We start from the raw sequence: 18,671 nt of genomic DNA, 5'->3' as shown, positions 1-18,671 counted from the left end.
ATTGGTTGGTTGGGTGAAGGTTTTACTTCCTTCATGGATTAGTAATTCTTTAATAATTTAACTTAGTTGAGCTATTAGTCTGAACTAGCTTATTAAGAAGTTTAATTTATACATTAGTTGCTTAGCCATTTGTTCATTGTCGCTATCTTCATGAGTTTAAAATTGAGAAGTACATGTTTCGTTCACCACAGGTTGAATGTCAGGTATGTGATCAACTTGGACACTCAGCTATTCAGAGCCAATTTATGTACTCTCGCTATAAAGAAGCTACATGTGATGGAATCCGATTGTTAGGCATATCGCAAACAACAATCAATCCTCTCGAGAAAGTACTGGAAGTGCCAGCATGATTCATGTCGAAGTTATTTGCAACTGTTGGATGAAGCTGTTTATGATCAACTTTTTGGATCGTCTAGGATTAAGACACGTGTACTCAGTTGTACACATCCCCAACTTAAATCCGCCTATATGGCACTTCTGGAAATCTAATTTCACGTGGACACGTGGTCAACTGGTAACTACCCACCATTTCACATATAGTTTGTCTGGTGTAGTAGAGCACTTAATTTTTGCGATTTGGGGGAGTTTTGTAAACCAGAATTTGCTCAATTTCAACTGAAGTTCACTTCTCGCCTCTAATTTCTAACCTTATAAACTCTGACATCTAAGTTCTCATCCCAAATTAAGACGAAATACTCGACCTTTTCATTACTTTTCCTTCCTTAATCCTTCCCCTAATTTAAGCAAGGGTTTGAGCAATCTATCTGCTGTCGCCATAACTTTGCTTTATTTTTTTGTCGCACTTTTTTTTTAGGATCCCCTTCAATCAATGCAAACCGAAAATGTGTGTTTTTTATATACGGAAATGAATTGGTTCAGTATGATTCACAATGTTGAGTTGAACTATTGCACAGTGAAATTTGCACAAATGCTAAGATTAAAATACATTAAAATAAGGGTAATATTTGGTTTCCTTTTCCAGGATTTCAGTTAGCGATATTGTAATTAGGGATATGTGTTTGATAATGTAACCAGATGATGAGGAATTCCTTTGTTCTGATGTATGCTTTAGCAGTAACTGTAGAATTAATCGTCTGTGCTCTCTAGAATGTTTCAAAGTTTTTTGTTGTCTACTTATTAGTGATGTTGTCTTAATTTGCTAACAAAATGTCATGAAACAAGCAGTAGTTCCAAGAGGAAGGGCAAGAAAGTTGAACATCCAGCGAGACCTGAAGTAAGGATTACTTCCCGATGTTGTCCTAGAAAGCTTCGAGAGTAGCTGTTTGATTTATTTGATAATGATGAAAGAGAACATTTTCAGACTTCTCCATTTGGTTTTCTTCTGATGGTTGATGGGACTGTGGACTCTAGGGATCCTGAAAAAACCACGTACAATCATTTTAGTGACCCCAAATTGGTTTCAGAGTTGTTGAAAATGAGAATCGTTCCAAGAACTTTCAGAGTTGGTGGCAAGTACATCTCATTCAAGTTGTCGGATATGGCAATCGCTCTTAGGGCTTTTCGACCCAACGTCCACCTAGCTGGTATTATGAAATGAACGAGAACAAGTCGAGTGATTTCCGGACGAGGTATTTTCCCTTAATAGAAGCTCATGCTTCACTACATGGTCAAATTAAATGTGAAGAGATTCTCAAGGCTAGAGAGACAGCCAAGGATAATGCCCTAATTGATCCAAACACGACTGATGATATCCACCGCCTTAACAGGCTTTTTTGTCTTGGTGCTTTCGATCCCCGACCGGGTCGAAAAGGGGTCGAGTCCGATGGGTTGACATTGTTGCTGATTTGGAGAAGTTTGATTCTTTTCCTTGGGGTTATCTTGCCTACGAACTGGTATACACAGAAGTTGAGTCGTTGTATGAGAAGATGAATGCCCACTTTGCAGCATTTCCTACCCGCCCTTATATTAGGACCCTCCATGGTTGTGTCCTAGCGTTCAACCTCTGGGTATTCCTCCATGTTCCGTCGCTGGGGGCAAGACGGTTGGATCCTCTCGACTTCCTGTGGTTTAAAGGGTGGGTGAAAATTACTGGACAGAGTTGTCGGGCCATTGGGTGGGAATCAAAGCTGACTAAGAGGGGAAGAGTGAATGTTGTGGTTCTCGATTGCCTAGATATTCCAGAGGACATTAGGAATAAGGAAGTGCTTAGATTTGCTTTGGAGGTTTGTATCTCTTTGCCTAACCATTCACGGTGTTATACTGTGTTATGTATGCTTTTTCAAAAGCAGCTTGTTTTATGATTTTCATGTTTTGGTATGACAGCGAGAGCTGTGAGATATGTCTACGGATCATGATCTCCTGGCGCAAAGAAGAAAGTTGGAGCTGGATACGTTATTGGTATAACTATGAGGGGTTATTATATTCTACTCGTTTTTCAATTCAAATTAGACATGTTGGTCTACTATTTTGACATATAAGTTGTTTCGTTTTAGGTGATTAAGAAGACTACAGAGGAGATCCTCGGTCTTGCCCATGGCCGAGTGAATAGGTATGTGAGAAGAGAACTGACTCCGGTGGAAGAGGAACTAGATAGTGACGAGGAAGAAGATGAAGAGGGAGAAGAAGTTGTTAGTAGTGAAGGTGAGTCCAAAAAAGTGCATACTAGGAAACGTACAAGACATGAGTCTGTTCCCCAAAGAAAGGTTGTCAAAGTAAAAGCTATCAGGAAGAAACAACGAACCCCTGTTAAAGAGAAACAAGCTGTCGTTGTTAAAAAAAAACACCCCAACCTTCCACTAGGAAACCACCCCAACTTCCAAAGATGAAAGAAAGTACCTCCAAGAAAAAAGTTTCCAACTACCATAACACGAGAAGTACAGACTGCGCCTAGTACCAGAGCCGTTGGAAAGGCAACACGATCGTCAGCCCCCCTTGGAGTAAGTGCTGCGCTCCCCTCAACTTATGGGAGGAAGAGAAAAGTTGTGTCTGAACAACTCCAGGATTCGTCAAACTATACCGTGTCCAACAACTTGCCTCTTTCTAAGTACCTAAACACAAACGTAGTGCTAAATCCCAGGCTGGAGAAACTGGAGTTATTCCCCAGCGTGTTTGGGGAAATGAAGTAGAGCCTTTATCAGTCACTGAGGAAGATGAACAAAACCCTATTGAATACGCATAAGGGCCGCTTAACCTGGCAAGACTGATCAACAATCAACAATTGGAGGAGGAGGCTGCTGCAAACAAGAGAATGTCATCGTCAGCACGTATGGTGAGTCAAGTCCTAGTGGTTGCAATGAAAAAAGGAGATCATTATTTGGGTTTATTTGCACCGACCTTAGATGCCTCGGTGGTTGAATATGAAAAAATAACCTCCTCACTTTGTGGGTTTGATCTAAATTAGGATTTGTATGACATTTCGAAGGAGTTTGAAGCGGGTCATAGCACCGACAACCAAGTACCTACTGAAGTGGTATGTATTTTTTAATTTGTTATGGCAAGAGGTATTGCAAAATTGTTAGGATAAATTCGCAACTATATCTCCCTCTCCCTCTCGTGTTGTGCTGTGTAGGTCCTTCAAGAGACTCACAACCCCAATGTTCTTGAGCCCCACTTATTTGTTGTGGAGACTACTCAATATATTAACCCTATCCCCCCTAAACTAATGGATGGGTTGTTCAACAAGTATCTAAGCGTGCAATTGTCGGGGAGTCAGCCTGATGTTATTGATAAGGGAGGAGAAGACTTGCTGAAAGATGTTTCGGCTGAAGAATTTAACAAGTGTTATACTGAGCAGAGTCAACCTGAGCCAGCTGTTAAGGCTGGTGAACACCTGAGGGGTAGCATGAGTGACATGGAAGTCTACCAATCGTATGTGTCAAGGAATCAGCAATTGCAAATAGAGGCAGTGGGTAATGAGAAGACGCTTCCTGAGATTGAGACAACGGGTATCGATAGGGAACAGACTCATCGAGAGGAAAATTTATGTAATGAAATTGCACGAATTTTGACTGTGGATGTCGTGAGTGCGTCCAAGGTAATTGAAATTTAAATGTGTCCTTATGACTTATTTAGCTTCTTAGTGGAGATTAAATGCTTTGTATATGAGTGGGACTTTATGTGGCTTCTTTGAGACATCATATCTACTTTCTGAGCTTATATAAAGTTTGTTTATTTAGGTTGTCTGTGTGACTCCAAGTGATGGTGATGGTGAAGTTAAATTAGTTCCAATTTGTGAGGACAACTTAGAAGATGGGGAACTAGAATTTGATCCTAACGAACAATACACTGATGATTTTGCATTTGATATGGTAATACCGATGCTTGTGCTTCACTATTTTTTTTTTTTAAATATTGTCGTGTCTATAGGTTATTATTATGTTTTTTTAGGCTACTATTTTCAAGGAATTGGGGATGCAAGCCGCAGAAATATGCCTTATGCATGCTGTGAGTGTTCAGGGTGGTGGCACTGATGCGGTAGAAGGTGTTATTTCATAACATAAATCTTCTTGTGGGAGTGCTATTGCAGAAATTCATATTGCACCAACTGCTCCTGTAGAAGGGGAAAATGCAGTCAAGGCACATTATTTTATTTTATGGACCCTTTATTTTAATGTACCTCCCAAATTACTCTTAAGTTATCTTCTAAATATGGATTGAAAGGTTGTTATTTTAGTGGGACATTATGTTCCTGCTGTGTGACATCATAGATGCCATCTGACTTCATTCCTTTCTGACACAGGATGCTTGTGAGACATCCATTGTGGATGATCGTGGTGATGAACTTTCTAAGAATAGGGTGGAAGGTTGCCTCCTAATTATTGATGAAGGAGAGGGAGAATATTATGTGGCTACTTCTGTTATGCAAGAAGATATGGCACAGGGATCACGGCAACGAATATTTACTCAATATATAAGGAGTGAACTCGAGGTTGAAGTGGCTGACTTTTGCAAAGATCTGATTCTTGGTGTTTTCAATAAGGGAGTGGGATTGCTAGATAGAGCTCCTGGTGTTGTTAGTCGGAAAAGTGTTGGAGATGACCTGATGGAATTGCATACCTCAAATGTACAAGTGCCATATTACTGGAATAAGCACGACAATGATGAAACCAGTCACTCTAACATTGTTAGACGGTATGGGAGTGGGTTTCATATTGACATCAGCAGCTTCTATAGACTATTCAGGGGAGGATGGCTTAATGATGTGGTATGTCTCTGTCTATTAAAGTACTTCTTCTAGATATACTTGATATTGATTATTATTATTGTTTTTGGGTTTGAGGTACTGGACTCGTACATGTGCTTACTAGGCCGGTGGTACACTTCCGTAGCTCAACCCTGTGGAATGGAGAATTTGTACATCATAGTTGCAGAGTCGTGGTTCTCAGTAATTTCACACACGTTTCGTGTCTTTTATTCTATAGAACTCTATAATGATTTATTCTTTCCTTATTTTATTCAGTATAATGATTTATTTAATTTTATTTTATTATTGTAATGACAGCATTATTTGTGTGATTTGTACAATGGATTGGCCACTATTTTAGAAGACCAGCAGATGCCCGTAGAAGATAAGCTTTGTGTAGTGGGACTACAAATTGTGGGTAATTTAAAGACCCGTATCATTGAACTGGTTCAGCATGACAGTTCGAGGCCAAACTTAAGAAACTGCCGTGGGTTAATGATGACGGTGAATGTTGAAGGAGTGCATTGGATCCTCATCGTCGTTAACTTTGTCACTTGGACTGTTCAAATCTACAACTCGTTGGAGAAGCCGAATGATGGTGCCATCTGGGCTCTGGACCCCGCACCTCGTTTGACAAAGTTGTTGACGGTGCTCCCTTACGCACTTTTGAGCTCAGATAGTGAGTGTATAGACATGGCAAAACTGGGTCGCCAATGGAAATTGGAGTTTGCCAAATGCGCCAAACAGGATGACGACACCAACTATGGTGCATACACATTTGCCTTTGCTGACTGCCTACTCAGAAATTTGCTACCTGTCTTTCAATCAAAGAGGCGAATGTATATCAGGAAAAGAATAGCAAAGGACTTGTTGGAGTGTGGCATGACCGACGGAAGAGTATTGTAATGCTCGGTCTTTGGACTTTGATGTGGGAGAAAAAAACTCCAACAGTCAAGGGTATATCTGAAGTTGAAAATGCACCAATTGCTGTTGCTGAGGTGGAAATGGTTGTTTAAATATGTTCCAAACACTAATTTATACTCTAATTTTGGTTTAAAAGTCTGCTACTTCAGTAGGACATTGTGTGACTGTTATAAGATATCATAGTTACCTGTTGAGTTCTGCATAATTTTTACGCAAGATGCTTATCTGATTATTACTCAATCAGTAACAGCTGTGCCGACCCCTTCCTAGCTTTGTAAGTGTCTTCCTTTTATCTTTACAAATAAATTTAAGTGTCGCGTATATCATATACCAATTATCGTGAGTAATTATGTTCCTCTGTCGAGACTACTTATTTGCTATCTCTTACAATTTGGCCGCCCTAGGTTCTTCATCGAAAATACGATAGCCAAAGATCTTCTAGACTGCGGGTTGACTTCCATGCCTGGTGACCTATGAAAAAACTAAAAAAAGGCGTAGTGGTCTATTGACGGAATGGACAAACTAATTACGTGCTCTTGGATTTTGTTTTTCATTGCTGCTGGAATGTATTTAATTACTTTTGCGTTCAATCCAAACATCCCCTCCACCAAGACAGTTTATGCTCCCACTGAGACCTTATGCATGTTCTTTGAAAATTTGATAGATCTCTGTTGCCCAGGTGAGAGCGTAAAATCACTTTACGACATCATAAGCGTTTTTTGATAAGGGTAGATCTTTGATGACTTTGATGATACTCTTTTGTACATATCCCCAACTTAAATGCACCTTTATCCTACTTTTGGAAATCTAATTTGACGCGGACACATGGTCGACTGGTAACTGCCCAAGACTTCAATTATAGTGTGTCTGGTGTAGCAGATCACTTAATTTTTCAGGGAATTTTGTGAACTAAAATGGCTGTTGGGTTACAACTGAAGCTCACTTCTCACCTCTGACTTCTCACCTTCTTCCCAATTAAGATTAAAAAAAAAAAAAACTCGACCAAAGTGATGGAGATAGCAGATAGATTGAGCAAGGCTTTAAGCAAACCCTAAAAGGTGCGTTTTTTAGGATCCATCCCCACTACAATACCAAACCCTAAAAGGTGCGTTTTTTATATACGGAAAATTATGGTGGTTGAGGAATTTCTATGGTTTCTTACTTCAGTTGATATTGTGATAAATGTGTTTGATAATGTAACCATCTGATGAGAAATTCCTTTGTTCTGATGTATACATTAACATTAGAATTAATCGTCTGTGGTATCTACGATGTGTCAAAGTTGTTTCTTGTCCATTTATTAGTTATGTTGTTGTAATATGCTTACAAATTGTGTCTATGTGTGCAGTAGTTGTAAGACGAAGGGGAAGAAATTTACAACCAGTTTAAGGTGGCTAAAATGATTGTATAAGGTTTTTTTTAGGATCCTGAGGGTCCCTAGAGAACACAAGATTGATTAATTTTTGGACTTCTCCCTTTCGGTTTATTCTGAAGGTTGATGGGACTGTGGACTCTAGGGATTCTAAAAACAACCGCATACAATCATTTTAGCCACCTCAAATTGGTTTCAGAGCTGCTAAAAATGAGAATCACTCCATGAACTTTCAGAGTTGGTGGCAAGTACATCTCATTCAAGTCGTCGGATATGGCACTACTAACTAGGCTTTCCACCCAACGTCCACCTAGCTGGTATTATGAAAGGGTCCGTTATGAAATAAACGAGAACGAGCCGAGTGATTTCCGGACGAGGTATTTTCCCTTAACAGAAGCTCATGCTTTTCTACGTGGTCAAATTAAATGTAAAGAGATTCTCAAGGCTAGGGAGACAGCCAAGGATATTGCCATAACTTATCCAAACAGGGCTGATGATATCCACCGCCTTAGCAGGCTTTTCTGTTTTCGTGCTTTCCTGATCATCTTAGCTAGTTTTTGAGTTTTTATCAAGTTTTATGCAGGAAGTCTGTGTAATGGAGAACTTAGAAGATGGGAAGTAGATCTTCATCCTAACCTACAAGACCATGATTCAATTGCAGTTGATATGGTAATACCAATGCTTCTGCTTCACCATTAATTACTTTTTAATTAATGCACTATGCTTAAGGAATTGGGGTTGCACATCGAAGAAAAATACACTATGCTTGTTGTGAGTGTTCTGGGTGGTGGTGCTGATGCGGTGCGAGGTGCTGATTTGGAACAAAAGTCTGTTCGTGGGAACACTATTTCCAAAATTTAAATTGCAGCAACTGCTCGTTTATAATGGGAAAATGCAATCAAGGTACATGATTTAAAATGACTCCCAAATTACTCTAAGTTATCATCTAAATGTGGGTTGAAAGGTCGCTATTTTTGTGGGATGTTATATGCCTGCTGTGACACATCATAACTGCTTGCTGACTTCTTTCCTTTTTTGAGCAAGATGCTGCTGAGACCTCAATTATGGATATGATCATGGGGTGGACTTGCTGATAATGGGGTGGAAGTTTTGACATGCATGCCTACTTTGTCGTGAATAAATATTAAAAATGCATAGTGGTTGATTGACTAAATATTAAAAATGCATAGTTGTTGATTGACTAGATGGACAAACTAATTACATGGCATTGGATTTTGTTTGTTTTTAGTAGTTGCTAGACTGTATTTAATTATTTTGCGTACGGTTAGAACATTACCTAGAGCAAGACAATATATGCTCTCACTCAGACTTCATGTCTTCTTTGAAAAATATAGATAGATCTCTGTTGCCCAGGAGACAAAAATATCCATACTAAGACTACAAAAACTCGCTTGGCGACATCGTACGTGTTATTAGATAATAGTAGATCTCTGATGACTTTGATTATATTCACATTGCAAAAATTACATATTTCAGTGATATTTATTGAAGTTGTTCATGTGGTGCGTCGAGGATTTGTTTGTTTATTTTGGTGCACTTTAAATTTGGAAAGCGTCATATTTTGGTCTGTTTTGGGTTCTCACTTTCAACAGATTAAAACTATCAACTTCTACCATATAATTTACTAAAACTTATCAATACAAGTATTCACTTTTATCACAACAAAAGGGTAATATAAAACAAGTTTGAAAGTCCAAAACTTTCCTCATACAAATTACTCCAAATCACGATATTCGTCTTCGTCGTAGAAGTCAACTTCAAGAGATCCACATGGCAGTGTATATGTGATGCATGGGTCCTTTGGTTTTGCAGGCACATAGCACTTACGACCACTTCCACCCATTCCTAGTCGTGGTCGTTTTGAGAGTAGATACGCCTTCCATTCAATGTCCTCAGAATCTGTCATAGCCTTGTCGTATTTTCTTTTCAACTACACAAGATTTGAACTCAGATTTATTGCACATAACATACAACATAAACAGGCAACAATAACTTTTCCTTTCCTTATATATCAAATACTATTATATATTTCAAAACCATATTTATTACCTTTTTTTCCTTAGCTATCCACTGATACTTGGCATGGTAGTGAAAATGGCAGTGCTTCCGGGCGTGGTGGTCTTTCTGAAACATCATAGTCCTTTGTACTTTCAAATTCTCCCAAGAACTTAAGCACATAAACCACGCTTGGGTATAGAATAAACCTCATTTCTTTGGCCTTTTTTGCATTGCTGGTTTTACAGTCGCATCCCATCTCATACAGATACCTAACCATGAAGTTTACATTGAAACACCAATTCCTGAGCAAGTCTATGTCAGAAACTATCTTATGAAATTCTCGTTTCACCACCGCCTCCATATTGAGCTCGAAGTTGTACAACTTGTTAATTGTCACCACGAAAATCTCCATCAAATGGGCCAAAGTCTCTAGATTAGGACAGTGAGGGGTCTGGGGATGGTAACTACGGAAATGAAGATATCCATTATTGTTACATATAGCCAGAACTGCTTCTGGTCTCTTGCCAATAATCCAGTACTCGTCAAATGTGCCCATCTCAACATGACTTTTCCACCAATAGTGGGCTTTCTTTCTACAATAATTCCTCTTTATAGTCTTTTCAAAATCACCATCATGGTATAATTCCTCCGGACTTTGATATGCTTTAGTGACCATGGCTGAAACAAATACCCGAAACACTTCTATATAAGTTCACTTTAGAGAGCGTACTACAATTTAACTGAACTAAACATGATCTTATTAAGACATCTTATCTCCCACCTAGGACACTATATAAGTCCACCTTAGACACCTTACTGCAGTTTACCTGAACTAAACAAGATCATAGTACGACATCTTATCTCCATGATACGACACTATATTAGCACACTTTAGACACCGTACTACTGTTTACCTGAATTGAACTTGATCATATCAAAACATCTTATCTCTCAAGTACGAAACTATATTAGTCCACTTTAGACAGCGTACTACTGTTTACCTGAACTGAGCTTGACCATCTCAAGACATCTTATCTCCTAAGTACGACACTATATATGTATGTCCACTTTAGACAGCGTACTACGGATTACCTGAACTAAACATGATCATATTAAGACATCTTATCTCTCAAGTACAACACTATATCAGTTCACTTTTGGGAGTTTACTACAGTTTACCTGAACTAAACACGATCATATTAAGACATCTTATCTCATATGTACTCCACTATATAAGTTCACTTTAGAGAGCGTACTACAGTTTAACTGAAATGAATATGATCATAGTAAGACATCTTATCTCAAATGTACAACAATATGTAGTGCTATAAAATTCGAATTTGGATAACCTAAAAATACACGGTCAATATGGTTTTCATCCCTATTTTGCTTTCCCTTACTTTTACAACATGTGGAATGAATCCAATGATCAAAGTGACTTGGGGCTAGAATGTTGCTATTAAACTGACATTTAACTCGAATGTAACAAAAACATTTATAAGTGTAATCAACTTAAATGTAAACAATTAATTTTAGCCTATTATCAAGCACACAGTTACCTACAGTGCTTCTCCAAATGATTTTCTTAGATGAAGAACTCTAGAATGAAAGATAAAGTATCTTATCAGAGTAGAAATGGAGGGAAAAAAGAGGGAAGAAGGAAATTGGGCGGGAAGAAATGAAGTTTTCATTAGAGACTGCGTACTCAGGAGTGAATGTTGTTGAGAGAGAAGAAAAGACGTCCAGTTTGGGTAGGAATAGGAGAGAAAAAAATTTCTGATGTAAGAGAGGTGACTAGAAGGTGGGAGATGTTCAAGGGTTTATATGTAAATTTCTATTATGTTAATTTCATTTTTTTCAAATAAAAATAACTAATATGTGGAAGGGTATTATGGGTACTACACACTATCTTCTAGTGGGGGCCACATCCGGCAGTGGAATAAAACTTGTCGGGCAGATTCAACGGTTGTTCCGTCCTCATTTCTTAGTCAACATCCGATCCAGACATTTTCCGTTTGGTTAAGTGTGCCAAAAGGTAAAGAAAAGTAAGTTGTAGATACACTCATCAATCAGTCGTCTCTTTGATGGTTTGCCAAACCGAGATCAACAACCCACGAAGAACGGCCAGGATCATATCATCGACACAATTAAACAATACTTTGGCTTTACACTTACTGAGCTCTGAGAAAATATAAATTTTAGACCATAAACTGGTGAGGCACCTATAAAAGTTTACAAATATAGACAACTGACAGTTAATTACATGGACCACTTTTGCGCTCAAAACAAATAAGATTACATTAAAGATTTGTTGCTCCAAACAACTTCCTAACTTTGAAATTCATATGCACATTACTATACACAGCTACACATTCATGTTGAAAAACCGTAGACTGCAATAGAATTCTACTACAAACTTGTAGAAGGGAATTTCCTCCTACACGTTGAGTGTGGCGCCTAAAGTTAATTTCTAGTGCACTAGCTGCAGAGCCCTTTCCCTTCTTCTAGCAGCAAAGTACCTTCTACCTGATATCCCCCATTTAACAGCGGCTCTGATTTTAAACCAGCCCATATTAGGTTTCCTATTCCTATTCATACTAAAACTTATATCGTACAGAGGAGACAGGACACTAGTGCCCATTTCGTCACCTGAAGCCAGAAAAACTCCACTGCTTTGTCCCCAGGTTGCAGTAGTTGGAAACGAGTTTGACAGCTGTACCAGAGATATATCATCCCTAGTGAAATGTCCGCCCATCACATTAGAGCTCGACGACTCACCTGGATCCCACTGGTTACCATCATTTTCATAGGAAGCTAGTTGACCTTTCATTGTAAAGCTGTTCCTGTGTATTGAAGATAAAAATTGTAATGGGATACCTTGTATAAAATCCAAATGACCAAGATCTTCCAAAACATGTCGTAGCTCACAGGTGGTATTACTGAGACCCACTAGTGTTGCTGGTTGATCTGCACGAGATTTTAAAGTTGGTTATCTACACGGGTGAAAGGGAAGGAGGAAATGCGTGACCGTGAACTTCATTTCCTAAACTAAAAACCAAGTAGTAGTAGGTTAAGTTGCATGTTGATGCCCGAGGGAAGGTAGAAAAAACGACTTGTTTTATGGACATAATTTCACCGAACTGATGTGATTTCTTGAAAGTAATCATCAGTTATATATTGGTACTGTATAAAGATGGTGAATATAGAGTACAATGATATATGGATTGGAAGAACAACACCCATAAGCTAAGCATGATAGCACCAATCAGAATATCGTTAAACTACTATTGTTGCCTCCCAACAATTGCTAAGATGTTCTGTTCTGAAAAATACCTTCACATATAACTGGTAAGCCAGGAAGCTGCGGGTCTAGACTCGGTCCAGAATAGGAAAAATCTTCTAAAGGAAAAACCACTGAAGAGGCATCAACCAAAGGCCAATCAATCTCAACCATGTCATTTAGGTTTCTACATGCATCCTGCTTTAAACTCTCCACCAAACTCTGTCAATGAGAATATGTTTTATCAGTTTCAAATAGACCAGGACAGCTCCATTATAGAAGTGAAGAAACCAAAAACCTAGTATATCACATAAATGGAATCCTAAATCTGTCCCCTCTGATGAAACAGACAAAACCGATTGTAAACCACCTTATTCATTGCTATTCATACCAAGGACATCAAGTTATGCAGATTACATGTTACTTTCAGCATGAAAATAGAAATTTAAATCAAGTTTAATGAAGAGGAAATCCGTGTTTAGTAGGAATAGAAGACACACCATTTGGGTTGCAGTAAGGCTTTCCAGTGACTTGTAGATTTCTCCAGCAAACGTTGCCCCTAGAAGCCTGTAAACGGAATCGAACATGAGTTGAACCTGCCGGCCTGAGTTGTAATAGACATATCGCTTATTGTCCAAAATGCAAGATGAAGCATGTTGAACAATAGTCTCCCATGTCTTATTTGACATTCCATTGCCAAGTATCTACAATTCACACAAAGGAATGAACGCCAATGTTAGAATTATTTGTAAGTGACTTTGGTGTCATTGAACTGAGGATAATGAATTTCTTACCCTGCGCAGATGGGATGGATCTGTAATTGCTAATCTCAACAAATCTTGTACTGTGTTAACATTGTGAGAAGCGAGTCTCAAATGAAAAGCTCCGTCTTTCCCAATCCTTTCCAAACGCCATACTTCATCACCCAAGGATGGAGGGTGGTGCTTCTCATATACTGAATAAACAAATGAGATGTCAATCTCAAAAGTATTAGTTATGATTTTTACGGACTGAAAAAACATTAAGAAATATAACAATTCCAACATTATAAGAAAAAAAACACAACAACAAATCCAAAATCCAAGGTTTCCTGAGATTCATGATGAATTCATCAGCAACAAAAATGGACTTACATACTCCACGGTGATCTTTTACAATAAAAGCTTCACTCCTTCCCTCTCTTATTCCTTCTTCACTGCAACTGCTGCTGACAACTGTAGCTCCCAACCTAAATTTTCGGCTGCGCATCCAGCTGGAGTTATCTGTGAAAACAAGGTCACCAAGATAGCCAACCCCACCCCTTATAATAACTTGAAGATCTCCTGTCACCAATGGCCTTCTGCCCTCTCTCTCACGTATCACACAGGCATCAAACTCCTCTGCGGTCCAATCCTCCTTTGCATCAGAGCCAAATTCTCCATCCAGGACAACAATCTCTATCTTGATTGAAGAGAGAGGGCCTGTTGTGACTATTCTTTTTGAATTAGCATCGAGAACCACTATCTGAATAGGTTCACCATCCTCTCCTACAATTCTGTTGCCTGTGTAGAGAGTATTGCGCAACTGAGTTATGAAATGCAATTGCACACTTCTTGATCTAGATGTCTCAAGCTTGAGGGAAGATCTACAATAAATGAATCATAGTTGCAAATTAACTTGTGGATAATAGTCTAACAGTAAGAAATGAATACATGAATTCTAATTTCCCTGTTCTTCAGGGAAAAAAAGATTTTGTAACATTAGATTTTGTTTGCGTGCTTTACTGCAACACTTACCTAGGAAACAAGTGTAAAAAGGACTGAAATACACGTTCCACCTCCTCTCGTACCTAATTAACAAAAATATTAGAATGAGTTGAATTCAATATTTTACTAACTTCAAATAAAAGAAATAGAATCTGCAGAAAAACAATTTCAAAGCCATCAGCTGAGTCTCAGAGTTGATAAAATGAAATTGTTTTTTTTTTCAAATAAGACCCCTTCTCCATATATTTCATATTGAAAAGCTCCAATACCCATGATCGTAGATTTCAACCAAAGACTAGCATGTCAAGGGAGACTACACAGATTGACTGAAAGTAATAAAATTTACTTCGATAAATTTGCCAAGACAAATTTGCTTCCAGAATCAATATGCCTTAAAATTTCATAAATATATAGCATTTGGAGTTCAATCATTTGGTAGATAAGCGCGCAATATAATAACTTCACTTAAAGTTTTATTTCATGATTAGCGTGAAAATTGATCAAATATTATTCTAGCAGCATTTAGAAAACTCAATCATCAAAATTTTTACCTGATTGAAAGCTGCTTCATATTTCCACTACACAGAACCAATATAAATGGTGGAATATATTTTCCGTTGAAAATAAACAATTTGCTCGAGCATATTCTTTTTATCAAGACAATACATCTCCTCACATACAACACAAACACTACAAGTTCCCTACTGTAGGATCTACTTAACATCCCAGTAAAACAGTAAGGCAGACATAGCTGATTGTACCAAAATATAATTATTCACATGGTGAAGGACCAATCTAGCTAAGAACCTTATAGACTTAGACATAAACACCTCCAAGATATAATTATCAGGGGCCAGAAACAGAGTAGTAAACCTCTCATTTTAACTGCTGCTTACAAGCACAAGATGTAAGAAGACTATATACCAAAGTTGAGGACAGGCATCAGAATAACTATAGAAATGCATGCAAAAAGAGGGATTCTCCTTATCTGAAAAAGGAAACATGTATAAAAGAGAGAGTAAAATCAAGATTCTCTTTGACTATTTAAGCAAGAGTTGCAAGCATCCAATAAGCATGTCAAACAAAAGGATCCTAAAAATACAGAGAGCTGTTGATACTTAAACTAAGGCTGGCCCTTGAACTAATGAACTCAGCCACATACTAGCAAAAAAGAAACACTCCTCAAAATCCTGTAAGCAAGTTTCAGCAGAGCAATTCAAAATCAGATGGAAAATCAAATGAAAAGGCGGTATATCAATATGCATTATCCTAGATACAACTGACTAGCAGCCGAGCTATCAATCCTATCATTAACAGCCAAAATTCCTCACATATAGGTACTATAATTATGACAGCAATTCAAAACCAAAATTCAGGTCAATTCTACATCAACAGTTTAAAAACAAGGACTAAGCTCATCATACCACTTTCCGTATCAAAGGTTCAAAGTTGGTCAAGAAGTCTTGCTCCGACAATCCTTTCGTCACATATCTCACAACCCTGACAAAAACAGATAAACATATATTATTAAAACTTAAAATAAAAAATACCATACATTACACTAGCCTCTAATAGCAAACATCAAAACGAAATTTTGAAATATAACTAAACCCCAACTAACAAAAACCACACTACATACTCATCAAATGTTTGTCGTCGCTTATTAGTTTCCTGAACAGGGTTTTCTTTGGACGAATTCAACCCCAGCCTACCTTCCTCATTAAAATGCCGTTTAGGTACCATTCCTCTTTAACCACCCCAACTCCTATTTCAAGTGACTCAAACAGTTTGTTACCCAAAACTACCAACCCCCTTTCCCTATAAAAACATAACTACACTGCCTACTAGCTAGTACTTTATATATATATAAAACTAAAAGAACGTTCAAAGAAGTTTCCATCATGTAGAACTTTAAACAACACGCTAAACACTATTTAAAACTTTGGTTTCATCAAAAAAAAGTATGGAATATTACAAATTCAAGATTCTTTATAAGTATACATATTAAAGTATATATATAAGTTGATACTTGATGAGTACAAAATATAATGTCAACAAAACGAAGAAAGTGATGATAATGAAAAAAAAAAAACACGTAAGTTTTAAACGCGTACTGAAAATAGATGTAATTAATTGTTGAGAAGTTTGAAGGAAGATTAGAACGCGGTTTCGTTTTGATAATTGACGAGTTGAAAGTGACTTCTTCATCAACTCGGTTTGATGGAATATTGAAGTCGTTGAAGTTAGAGAAGTTGTTTTTGTTATTTTGAAAGTTTGGGTTAAAACTTAAAAGAAGAAAGACACTAGATTCTGAAATCCATTAAGTTATGATGAAAAGGTCGCTTTTGTTACCTGGCTGTTGTAAAAAGTTAGTTATTTCTGTTGGATATATAATAGAAGTAGATAGATTCGTCATGTGTGAATTTTTTTCGAAATTTGTCCAAACCCCCTACTTTTGTCACCACTTTTGAATAAACTCCCCATATTTATAAACATCACAATTTTCCCTATGTGCCGTCTGATTTTCATTCCCGTTCTTTGGTATTTCACCTAATACCAAAAGTACCCCTCAATAAGCCATGCTAGACAACACAAATGGGCCATGTTTGTAGAAGTGTTTGTATATTTAGCTTATATACACCTGAGTTGCACTGGATACTAGACAACACAAATAGGCCATGTTTGTAGAAGTGTTTGTATATTTAGCTTATATACACTTGAGTTGCACTGGATCAAACCTTTTGTTGTCAACAACCCATCGTCTTCAACCTTTAGTAGATCTGATTTTTTTTTTAAAGTGACAATTTAAGAATAATATTCAAAGAATGTTTTCAGTATAGATCAATACAAACACACTTAAACAAAAATGTTTCTCATGCTTCCACCTCATGCATGGCAAAGGAAAAGCCTTTACTTCATCCTAGATTTGTTTGCCATAATGGATTCGCCTTCCGATTTCCCTTTCAAATTGATAACTACAAGTTCTAGCTTGACAAACTCTCCTGCAGAGATAGAGATGGATGGGTTTGTTGCGATTTTGATGTGCAAACAGTGTTGAAGAAACTCTCCACAAGCTGCAATTTTGCTGCTTTGCTGATTCTTGACAAGAAGTGTTCCTATTTCTCTTAAAGTTTGACTCACCTCAAAGCATAGATTTTTAATCTCTTTTTTGGAAAAGTCATTTGTTTGGGATTGTAATAAGTATATGGGGTCAGATGTACTACAGGTAGTTCCATTAAATGTTGGTTTGTTAGAATTGAAGAAATGAATCAGTGTTTTTTTTTTTTTTATAATGGTAGGAGGAATAAAGATCCCCACAGTAGATTTGGTTTGTGTGTATCGTCTTCAACCCATCATTTGTTGTCAACAACCCATCGCCCTCAACTTTTAGTTTATCGTCAAGAGCATTAGTTGTTAGGGTTAATTTGTCCAAACCTTCAACCCTCAATTAATGACTTTGATTATTTAATATTAAATTATTAATATTTAAACACGGAATATTAATTTTGAAATATTGAAGTGAGGAATTAAATTTATTTCAATTGTGATGTTTACAAATGTGGGGGGTTTATTATAAATATGGGGCAATCATGTATATCATTGAGGGGTACTTTTGGTATTAGGTAAAATACCAACGGAACTGGGATGGAAGTCAGACGGCATGGGGGGGGGGGGATCGTGATGTTTAAAAATGTGCGGGGTTTATTCAAAAGTAGTGACAAATGTGAGGGGTTTGGACAAATTAACCCTTTTTTTAAGCTCCCCACGTTGGCTTTAAAGGAAATCCTATAATTAGGGGGCACTATGGATTTCCAAGGGTTCACTTGGTACTTGGGAGGGAATTAATTTAGTGATATTTTTTTTTTTCGATAACCACCACCCTAATTTGGTGGGAATTAATTGGACATGGCTACAATGTTATGTCTTTATTGCTTTGTTTGGTTCGATGCAATTGCACCTATTTCTATCTAACCGCCCACAAAATAGGGTTTAGTAGCAAAATGCAAATAGTCAATTGTTGCACCAAGTTGCAATTATGTGAGTTTTCATGACATCCACTTGCAACCAAAAAAGTTGTGTAAATAGATGCAAACACAAGAGATGTGGTTTCTCTTATATAAGATGTGGAAAAAAAAAGTGGGATGATAATGTAACCAACTTTACATCTTTTTGCCTTGGGTTTACCAA

General features: G+C 37.6%; 1 protein-coding gene across 4 annotated transcripts; it reads right to left on the bottom strand.

Moving 5' to 3' along the window:
* Positions 1–9,053: 9,053 nt before the first annotated feature.
* Positions 9,054–16,846, bottom strand: LOC147498629 (calmodulin-binding protein 60 B-like). 4 transcript variants are annotated; one of them, XM_086560569.1, is made up of 10 exons: positions 16,123–16,469; positions 15,908–15,983; positions 14,514–14,566; positions 13,872–14,362; positions 13,533–13,693; positions 13,239–13,442; positions 12,792–12,960; positions 12,336–12,425; positions 9,510–10,136; positions 9,054–9,390 (listed from the first exon to the last, which is right to left on the bottom strand). In XM_086560569.1, exons 1-9 carry the CDS (start codon positions 16,224–16,226, stop codon positions 9,520–9,522), a joined length of 1,965 nt encoding a protein of 654 aa, XP_086416695.1. In that variant the 5' UTR covers positions 16,227–16,469; the 3' UTR covers positions 9,054–9,390; positions 9,510–9,519. The 4 variants fall into 4 exon arrangements, with proteins under 4 accessions (XP_086416695.1, XP_086416696.1, XP_086416697.1 ...); XM_086560570.1 differs by lacking the exon at positions 12,336–12,425 and having other exon boundaries at positions 9,253–9,390; XM_086560571.1 differs by lacking the exons at positions 9,054–9,390; positions 9,510–10,136 and adding an exon at positions 11,639–12,236.
* Positions 16,847–18,671: the final 1,825 nt, after the last annotated feature.

Source organism: Coptis chinensis, chromosome 5 (genome assembly GCF_015680905.1).
Source record: "Coptis chinensis isolate HL-2020 chromosome 5, ASM1568090v1, whole genome shotgun sequence".
NCBI classification, from domain to species: domain Eukaryota; kingdom Viridiplantae; phylum Streptophyta; class Magnoliopsida; order Ranunculales; family Ranunculaceae; genus Coptis; species Coptis chinensis.
Note: the sequence above shows the minus strand (reverse complement) of the source record. Positions and strands in the feature narration are given on the sequence as shown.